The sequence below is a fragment of the Bison bison genome, unplaced genomic scaffold (genome assembly GCF_000754665.1).
Source record: "Bison bison bison isolate TAMUID 2011002044 unplaced genomic scaffold, Bison_UMD1.0 scf7180017864139, whole genome shotgun sequence".
Taxonomy (NCBI): domain Eukaryota; kingdom Metazoa; phylum Chordata; class Mammalia; order Artiodactyla; family Bovidae; genus Bison; species Bison bison.
The window spans coordinates 12,284,846-12,295,874 of NW_011494711.1; the positions used below are offsets into that span (position 1 = coordinate 12,284,846).

General features: G+C 37.3%; 1 protein-coding gene across 1 annotated transcript in view; it reads right to left on the reverse strand.

The window, feature by feature from the left end:
• The window catches only part of LOC104988651 (activin receptor type-1C), a gene marked incomplete at its 5' end in the record, with an annotated part of 23,093 nt that extends 16,121 nt beyond the window's left edge, over positions 1-6,972 (reverse strand). The window contains 4 exons of the mRNA XM_010840030.1: positions 458-582; positions 2,546-2,702; positions 4,010-4,177; positions 6,742-6,972. Of these exons, the coding sequence (XP_010838332.1) occupies positions 458-582; positions 2,546-2,702; positions 4,010-4,177; positions 6,742-6,972 (681 nt within the window). The remainder of the gene's footprint in view (positions 1-457; positions 583-2,545; positions 2,703-4,009; positions 4,178-6,741) is intronic.
• Positions 6,973-11,029: the final 4,057 nt, after the last annotated feature.

Genomic DNA, 11,029 nt, shown 5'->3' on the forward strand with positions numbered 1-11,029 from the left:
CCAGGCTCCTCCATCCACGGGATTTTCCAGGCAACAGTACTGGAGTGGGGCGCCATTGCCTTCTCCGGCCCTCCACTTTAATTCTCACATATTCATCATCACCAGAAAGAAAAGAACAAGAAAAGCCTGGGAACCAAAACACTTTAATTTAAATCCTGTAGCCTTGGCAAGCCATTTAGCTTCTTTGGGTTTCATTTCTGATATAAAATAGGAAAACAGCTTAAACAGAAAAAATTTCAAGGGCTTTGCAAAATATTATTATGGAAACCAGAATTATCAGGAGAACTAAGCAGTAATTACAACTTAAAACCTCCATTCTGTTCAAGATGCTCCATTTTTACCACTGGAAAGATATCACAAAAGATAACCTTTTAAATGTTTAGAAATAATTTGATACAGTGCATTGAATTCAAGCACCAAGGAAAGGCAAACACAAAGAGTATTTCCAAAATCTTACCTCCAACTGAACACCTCCGGGCTATTTCCCAGTAAACCAGACCAACAGAATAGATGTCAGCTCGTTTGAAGGACTCGAAGATATTCACATTTATTGTATCATCAAGCATTTCAGGGGCCATATACCTTCAAAAACATGCATATTTCAGATTCCGTCTATGATTTTATAGCAGTCTGGTAAAACACAATCTTAATTAATCCTGATATATAAGTTAAGGCAGTTTACATCAAATTTACAGGTTGTCCTGAGCCACTATAATAGAATAAAATTAAATAATACAGTTATCAAAAGATAATTTTAAAAACTTTAAAAATAGAACTAGAGGTCATCCTAGTGTTAAAACATGTGGGTCAGGAGCCAAATACTTGGAAAGCACTCAACAGAAAAGATGGAATTCAAGTTCCACCAGCAGTTTGTAGCCCAGAAAGCTCTTTGAGGTCAAGGAGTATATTTTATTCATCATGGTGGGCCTGGTACACAGTGCTCAGAATTATTCCACAAATACCTACTCTGAATAAACAATTTTATTATATTGGCTTGGCCGATGAACTTTTTGGCCAACTGAATACACTGGCTTTGAAACATATATTCATATTACATATTGGCACCAAGATAATTTAGGCTGTTTGAGTAGAATTAAATCGAATTCCACAATCCATGGGACCTGCCTGAGCCAAGCTGTCCTAGGGAGATTTCAAGGATTTCTCAGAATAGTGACGTGAGGATGCAACACTCTTCCCAATCTTTTTTTTTTTAACTTTCCGGGCCGGCCCGACAGACCAGCTGGGGCCGGGAACCGGGACAACGAACCCGGAACCGAGACCCCATGGGGCCGGAACCGGGGTGCAGGACCGAATGACTCCCAATCTTTTAAGTTTTAGACTCTCTGAAGGAATCCAGTATCCAAGGGCTTCCCTGAAGTACAGGTTGAAGCTTGCTTTTTAAGGGGAAAAGAGAAGAGATCCCTTAGGGCTTGCCCAGTCTGAATAAACCATCCTGAAGTGTTTCTGGGACCATTAAAGTCTCCCAGGAAACCAAGTGAAGGACTCAGCCTGGAATCTCAAATATGGCTTAGACACTAACTATACCAGCTTAGAAATCCTCTACTATCAAGGGCCTTTAACAACTCCAGGAAAGTGTTTTGGTTGTTTCTGATTTCAAGGTCAATAAACCTGGAATTATGCCAAATAGCACAGATCCTGAAATTCAAGTGAAAGGAAATGGAAGTATGCTGGCCATATGGCTACAGTCTGGCTATAATAGGAAAACACCAGAAATCCCATTACTAATGGGCCTGTCTTGACATATGTGTGGTATGCTCTATTTGTATCATGTTTGTTCTTAACTTTCAGAGATTCTGTTCCTTGGAAGTGGGAACTGTGTCCAAACTCATAGTATCTTAATACACATCAACTTGGGAGACTTCGGGATAAGTACAACCATAGCATAAGTATAACCATATATAATATTTTTAAGTATTGAGAGGATATAATAGCACATATATGTATTCATTGTAAGAGTCCCTTACTTGTCTGTATATTGATTCTATATCTATTGTTTAGAGTCTGAATATACACAAATAGCCTTGAATTTCAGATCATTTATGAAATATAGAGGCTTTGGAGGAGCTACACATTGTTGATGTGGTTGTTTTTTTTCCTCCTCTCTGTAAGAAAATGTATTCTCAGATGTGGCACATTAAAAGTAATATATCACCATCAATTCCATCATCCTTCTATACTGATTCCCCACCCAAATAGCTACTTTCTGTATGATTAAATGCCAACTCTCCTTGCTTTATAGCCATTGTGCCACTGATTTCTCAGTGAACCAGAGAAGAATTCTTGCTTTCTTAGGCCTAATGATGTTGCATATGCTGCCCTCCTCTCTAAACACATATCCCAGGCATTCATGTTTATGGGGCAGTCATAAGTCTTTGGAGTAGGAAATGGCAACCTATTCCAGTATTCTTACCTGGGAAATGCCGTGGACAAAGGAGCCTGGTGGGCTACAGTGCATGAGGTAGCAAAGAATCGAACACGACTTAGCAACTAAACAACAACATACTACCAAAGTATGTTATCTTACCTTTTGGTTCCTACTTTAGGGTTCTGAGGTATGTCAATAGTGTTCAGTATTGAATCATGCTTCACAGCCAACCCTAAGTCTGCTATGGCACAAGTTTCACATTTTTTCACTAAGATATTCTTTGATTTTATATCTCGATGAGCAATAGCAGGTTTACCTATGAAGCATAAGATAAATATATTCACTTTTTCCATTACCGAAGACTGAATCTGTCCAAAAGGATTCATTTTGAAAGACTTGGCTCAGATGTTACCTTCTAAGAACAGTGTTCCCTGACCCCTAATCAACATCCCAACTCACCCTCAGCAGACTACCCCCATTTTGCCTTCTTCACAGCTTTTATCGCTGAGTTATCTTATTTATTTGTAGGCATTATTTGTCATTCCCAAGTAGACAGTAGGCTACATAAGACAGTGGTTATGTCTTACTCATTACCATCCCTCCTTGCTTAGAATACTAGGTGACATTTAGTAACCACTAATAAATATTTGTTGAATAAGTAGGGAAAGTATTAACATTATTACATCCACATAAGAACATAGCAAAAATTCTCCTAAAAAACAAGTTTCAAACTTTTATTATCCTAGAACAGAAGTCCTCAAATTTGGCCCAAAGATCCCTGGCGGTCCTTGAAGCTCTTTTTCAATGACATATCTGTGTGATGTCACCTTTTCTTTACACACTTTAACCAATAACAACATACTGGGGCAGACTAAATGAAGAACAGGTATGAAAATCCAGACATTAAGGAGATTTGCAAATGTGTAAAACAAAACCATTATTTTAGCTATATTGGGTTTTATATTATAAAAATTATGTTTTAAAACTGTTATTTTAATATTTAATTATTAATTATTGTACTTTAAGTAAATTAATAAATATTTTTAAATCTCTCAATTTTAGTTTCTAATATAGTAAATATTAACAGAGATAACCCACATCCACAAACTTTTGCATCCTCAATAATTTTTAAGCATTTAAAGGGATCAAGAATCCAAATCTGAGAAGCACTACAGTGACAAGAACAACTTTCTAGAGCCAATTCTCTATTAACTCAATAAATAGACGAGACAGTGTGTATTATTTGGCTTTCAAGTACATGGTATAGGAGTATGTTTAAGATCACCTTACCCTTTCCAATTTTTTAAAAACAGTTCAATTATTTGTAACCTCTGAGAATGGAGCATTTGCTACCAAAGCAAGATCTCTCAGATACATATGCTAAATGGTGACAATAGAGACGCTTGGAATAAAAATATTATTATGGCTAGTATACAAAATGATGAGTATGTAGGTAAGAATTGGCTATATCATGCCAAAATCTTCAGCTTTATAAAGTACTTTTAGTGTTTCTTTACATTTGATAACTTTTTGTAATAAACTAAAACCTAACTGAACACTAAAATACAACTTAGTGCTTCTAACTTCATATTCAAGGAGAAAAAACAATTAGAAAATACGTACCTTGTGTACCAACAATCTCCATATGAAGGTGGGCCAGACCGCTAGCTATTGATAGCGCCAGCTTGATCATTCCAGCCACGGTCACTATGTTTCTATTCAAATAGTCATATAAGGAGCCCTGTTCATGATATTCAGAGACAAGCCAAAGCTGAGTCCAGGTTCCATTGTCTAACAGAAAAATTATTTTGTTGCTGTAAGTTTATGTTAAGAAAGAAGCCAAAAGCTTTTAACCAATGTCAGCATTTAAAGTACATTTGTATTGTTAACAAAGCAAAGTTAATTCCTTCAGTGATAATACAGTCCGAGTCAGTAGAATGACAATTTTCGATGAATCCCTATTGATAGAGTAGAACCTATTACATGTACCCACCATCACCATAGGAGGGTGAGGCAGTGATTCGCACAACTGAACAATCCTTTCTTATTCCCTCTATATCAATACCTGCTGGTAATAGCAACCACATTATAGGAGAAACTACTGAGAGATGCACTTAGGCTCAGCATTGTGTTATAAATTATTCTTGAGCTTTTAAGAAAGATTGTACCAATAGGAAACAGAAATACAGCAAATTTACACAAAGTATTATTACTATCATAAAAGCTCTACTATTCCAAGCATGTTCATCTTATTCACCTTTCAAAATACGAAGTTTACAATTTCCTTCAAAGCTTATATTAAGTACCAATCACAATTACTAGACCTTTTCAAATAATTTACCTTATTTAACCAAAAGCTAATCCAGTTTATAAAAGCTTTTTAGCAGAACACAAATTAGCCTAAAAAATTATGTAGGTGTTCAGAGTCCCTAGACTTCACTTTAGCTTTCAGAATAAAATGCCTGCAATAGCCCTGGGAAGTCCTGATCAGTTTTTATCCTCAGTGAAAAGAAACTATAATTAATGAACATTTGGTAAGGAATTTTTCCACCTAGTGCTTTACATACAAGAGCTCCTGGTTATCCAAATATTTAATTTCCAAATCCAGGTAGTGATAAAATTTCTGAGGAATTCAAAGATCAATATAACATGATAAACTTTACTAATAAAAAAACAGACTACATATATTAATAAAACTAATCCTTACTCACACCTCTCTCCCTGCTTAACACCAGTGGTTATCTTTGCCCTCTCCTATCAATGTCTTTGTCAGACAGTTGACTAAAAAGTGAAACTGTAAATGTTGCAAAAGACATAGAAATGCATGAAGATGAAAGTGATGTTAGAGACCATTTGGAATCAAAGCCACAGACAAGGAGGCCATCAACAAAGGTAAACCAGTTAAACTGAATAAAAAACAATCAGGGGTTATCTTTCTTGTGCACATTATTTTATAATCCAATAAATGTAATGATTAAATTAGGTTCATCAGGATAGACCAAATAACTACAGTCACTTTCATAACATTGCAAATTAAGCTAATTAGATAGTTTAGCTCAGTGTTACACAGAAAAAGTATAAATTCTTAACAACTTAATCAGAAATGTTTCATTTTCAATAGTATAGTTAAGAATTTGGAAAGACTCTTTTTTTTTAAGATTCTCCCTGGCTTTTCTTGGTTTTACTCACCTTCTCCCTGGCAAATCAGAAAAGACAAGGCATCAGCAAATGTAACTATGGGCAAATCGTATAACAACAATAAGCTTCTCTTTGACTATCTAATTAATCATAAATACTTTCATGATCAAGCTTATATTAAATAGAAGTAACCATAGACTTTAAATTTCATAGGTAATGGTAGGCTTCTAATAGCCACAGATAATTTGGTTTTTTAGACAGAGGTTACAATCAATACCTTTCCAAGGTTCTTAATGAGTATTACTGATTCAAATAATAAAATAATTGACTGGATTAAGTTTTGCTCACTTTTGTTCTCTGTTTGTCTTTAAGGAAACTATTTCACAGCCGAATGAATAAAAGCTATGCAAAAAGAAGAAAGCCAGCATAGGTAATACACAGGCTTTATATTCAGTCCCTAATTACTGGGCATGTGACTACTGAATTCTATACCAAAAAGGTGATGATCTGTCTTGTTCCACAAATCTCAGAAAGTTGTATTATTTGGGGTTGTTAATGTTAAACCTCAAGATATAAACCATACCTAAAGTACATTAATTTCACTAAAATTACCTTGCTTGCTACCATTCTAATAAAGTTCATAGTAAACCTGAGTCCTGGAGTTGAATTGTGATGTACAGAGGAAAGTATAGTCCTAACAAAGATGAATATTCAGCCATCGTTCATTGGTATTTTTGTATCAATTATCAAAATATTGAAATATTTCTGTCCTGTTTAATTAACAGCTGCTATTCAAAACCTCCAATGGTATTCCTTTGCCCTAGACACCCAAAGCAACTCTGGAACCCTCCAGATGCCTCCAGATCTTTTTATGACTCAGCAACTAAAGGGATAAAACCTAGCATGGCAGGGTTCTCCCAGAACTCTGTAACAGTTGAATTTTCTGTTCTGATTGGTTAGTTCCTGCGCCATACCAGTCATCAGATACTTTAAATATCAAACTGGCTATCGTGTCGTCATGGCTATATATCACTCATCTGCCCTCCTTTCTTGTACATTTATTGCACGTTTACCTGTGGAGAAGAGGAAAGCATCTTCTTTTCTCAAAAATGAAATCAGACTTTCATGGAGATTTTATTAAAACAAAGAGATTATTTATTCTCCTCTGATAATAAACAAAACATTTTATTTGCTGAACTCAATTAGGTTGAAAATACCTTTGTTATCAGCAGCAATGAAACCAAGGATGTTTTCATGTCTCAGCATAACCGTCTGATAAATTTCTGCCTCTCGAAACCACGATCTTTCATCTCTGGAGGAGAATATTTTCACAGCCACATCTTCCCCACACCATCTTCCATGCCAGACCTCACCAAATCTACCTTTTCCTACTATTTCCTGAAGTACAATCGTCCTTGCAATTGTTCTTTGAACCAACAGAGGCAGACCTAACCAAAGAAAACATGAAATTGATTATTAAAAACAAGTAACTGCCAGAAAATAATTGTCATGATGATCATTATTTTCACATAAAAGGCAAACATTTAAGCGCTTTAATAATTTTACTGATTTTGAAGAAATAAGCACCATTATACCAAACTTAAATGTCAAAGTGTGCTCAAAAAATACTATAGGTTCTTGCTATGAATTTCTCTATTCATATTCACAAACAAAAATTTCCTGAACATAGCTTGCCATGGCAGATATCTAACTTTCCAAAATTGTTGGAAATTCCTTTGATTTGCACATTAAAATCAGTCAGTTTACTAAATATATAAAGGTTAAGAACTATATGCTGTTATCCTCTTAAATAAAATACATGGTTCCTAGTACAACTGAGAGTGCAGAAGAATTCTTTATAAATTATTAAAAAAAAAAACAAATTAAAATTTGAAAATGAAGAATCAGATTCAATAATGAAGTGAAGCAATCATGTTACATTGAAAGCAAGGTACAGTCACAGAAAATATCAAATGGATATTTTCTGTGGAATAAAAGAAAGTCAAAGAAAATATATTCTAAGTGTATTAAAATGTTTAGATTCTTTTGAACCAATAGCTTTATACCTCTAGAATTCTAAAGATGGAACATAAAATACAGAAGAATTTGTCAAAATATTTAATATATTATTACTTAGAGCAAAATAAGAGAAAATGTCTGATAATAGAAAAAGTTTTAAATACGGTGCAGAGATTAAGACCACAGATAAGAAAGATGGATTCCAATTTTAGCTGAACCAATAGTTATCATGAACAAGTTATTGAACTTCTCTAAGCTTTGAACTGTGGTGTTGGAGAAGACTCTTGAGAGTCCCTTGGACTGCAAGGAGATCCAACCAGTCCATTCTAAAGGAGATCAGTCCTGGGTATTCATTGGAAGGATTGATGCTGAAGCTCAAACTCCAATACTTTGGCCACCTCATGTGAAGAGTTGACTCATTGGAAAAGACTCTGATGCTGGGAGGGATTGGGGGCAGGAGGAGAAGGAGACGACAGAGGATGAGATGGCTGGATGGCATCACCAACTCGATGGACATGAGTCTGAGTGAACTCCAGGAGTTGGTGATGGACAGGGAGGCCTGAAGTGCTGTGATTCATGGGGTCGCAAAGATTCGGACACAACTGAGCGACTGAACTGAACTGAAGCTTCAGCTTCCTTGCCTGCAAAACTGCAATAATATTACCTCTCTCAAAGGAACACTGTGAGAATTCATCAGCACGTTAAGCACCCAGCATGGTACCTGGCATATTACATGCTCCATAATGGTTTGCCCTTAACATTAAGTCTAAGGAGGGGTTGTTGTTGTTTAGTCACTAAATCACACTCAACTCTTTTGTGACCCCATAGACTATAGCTCACCAGGCTTCTCTGTCCATGGGATTTCTCAGGCAAGACTACTGGAGTGGGTTGCCGTTTCCTTCTCCAGGGGATCTTCCTGACTCAGGGATCAAACCTGCATCTCCTGCATTAGCAGGCAGATTCTTTACCACTGAGCTACCAGTGAGGTCCAAGGAAGGATTACTTAGAGCCAAAAATAACGATGTTGTTTATAGAGATATTTCTTAATGACACAGTAAAATACTTTTGCTATAATAAAAACAATACTTTGTTAAATGAAAAAGTACTTTTGCTAACGAAAAGCAGCAAATTCTATCTATCTAAATAAGTGTACCTAGCTATTCAAAATATGTCTAGGAAAAAGACTAAAAAGAATATATGCTAGATGCTATGATGGGTATTTTTATTTAGTGGGAATTGGGTGAAGTAAATTGTGAGATTCTTCTTTCTAATGTTGTACGTTTTCTTGATTTCCCCAACATTCCACAAATATTTATTACTTTTATAATTAGAGAGAAAATAACTGAAGAGGTCACAGTATAATTTATTCAGAAGAGTGATGTTTAGTGATCATTGTACTCTGATGGCTGGGAAACCCTGATAGCATCAATCCTGTAAGCTCCTGTAGGCTTCACCTCTACTCCTGAAATGAGCCACAATTTGTTCAAATGTTCTTTTCTTCATGAGAACCACCCACTATGACTAAATAAGCACAGACTATAAGTCTGCTATTATAGGTCTCAACAATTAGTCACAAAGCCCCACAGCCAGAAATTTCTTCTGAGATCACCTGGTTCAATGTTATCATTTTAGAGATGAGAAAATTGCGCCTGCAGGGTAATCAAAAACTTGCCCAGGAATAACTGGAAGGCAGACCTACAACTAAAACACTGGCTTTCAATCCAAGTTCTTGCTCTGTCACCGTTTCAATGGATATGACTACAATCCTTGCCTGTTGGAAACATTTTTAGCAGCAAACTTTCCAGGCTATTTTTGTAAGCTATAGTCAGTTTTACTACCTGACACATGAAAGTTGTACGAACAGTGATTAAGCCAAATTACAATTCCAATATCTCTCCTCCCTCCCCTCATTTTGCACGCACAAATTCAAAAAAGCATAACCATAACCAATCACTACCTATGAAAACACAACAATGACAACTGGCTAGAAAACTACATAAGTCAATATTTTCAAATTGCAAACTTATTAGGCACATGATCAAGACTGCAGACCAGGGACGAAGTAGGATATCATCTAAGGCAATCAGCACAGCAATTAAGTTCAAAGTGTAAAATTCAATGAAAGTTGCTTCAGGGTCTTTGAAAGCAACCACCAAAAATAACCTGAGTAAGTACTTGTTACACTCTTAGAGATTTCCTTTTCGGACACAAGGACTTTGGTTTTCCCTGCAAATCGAAGATCCCCTGGAGGAGGGCATGGCAACCCACTCCAGTCCCACAGACAGAGGAGCCTAATGGGCTACAGTCCATGGGCTCCAAAGAGTCGGACATAAGTGAAGCGACTTAGCGTGCAGCACGTAGAAACTGAGGCCTGCCTGATAGAAACATCATCATTTATCAGGAGTGTAATATCACAGCAGATACCAGCAACCTACCCAGCCTCTTTGAAGCCACCTGAGACACCATCATCTCTCAAAGACAGTGCAGTCAAACATCAGTCGGTTCTCTTCTCTTACAGGCATTGTATTGCTTTGAAATTTGTCCTTGACCAGGTTGGGATATGCTTCACAATTTTTGTCTCTCAACACCTGACAAAGTTGCTTCTTGTTTCAAGTCACTGGCCAGGGAAGAGAAGCAGAGGGGAAGGAAAATGCCTGATTGCCTTCCGATCGGTGAGCTTTTGTGACAGAAGCCTTGCTACACGTGGACATACTCTCCCTGGTGATCCAAGGCAGTGTAGCCATCCACTCCTGTTATTCAGTGGTTACTGCCAAACATATGCCACTGGCTTTGGAGAAAAATGCCTAGAACGCTTTTAAGTTGATCATTTAAAAAATCATCCAGGGGGAGGAGCCAAGATGGCGGAGGAGTAGGACGGGGAGAACACTTTCTCCCCCACAAATTCAGCAAAAGAGCATTTAAACGTCGAGTAAATTCCACAAAACAACTTCTGAATGCCGGCAGAGGACATCAGGCACCCAGAAAAGCAACCCAACTCTTCGAAAGGAGGTAGGAAAAAATATTAAAAACAAACAAAAAAAAGAGACAATAGAGGGAGGGACGGAGTTCCGTCCCGGGAAGGGAATCTTAAAAAGAGAAGTTTCCAAACATCAGGAAACCTTCTCACTGCCGAATCTGTGCCGAGCTTTGGAAGCACAGAGGGCAACATAACAGGGAGAAAAAATAAATAAACAATTTAAAACTCGCAGATTGCGAGCCCTACAGTAACTCCCCCAGCAGAGAAGCAGCGCAGACGCCTGCATCCGCCATTAGCAAACCGGGGCCGGGCAGGGAGGCGCGCCGTGGGCTGCATCGCTGAGAGTAAGAATCTGGCCTGAATACCCTGAGCGCTATCTGAGCGAAATAATTTGGGCTAGCAAACCAGACTGTGGGATACCTACCACGCGAAAAGCCAGCCCTAACCTAAGACCGCCAGGCCCGCGCACGAAACAAAGGACTGAACAGAGAGAGCCGGCTGCAGACCTT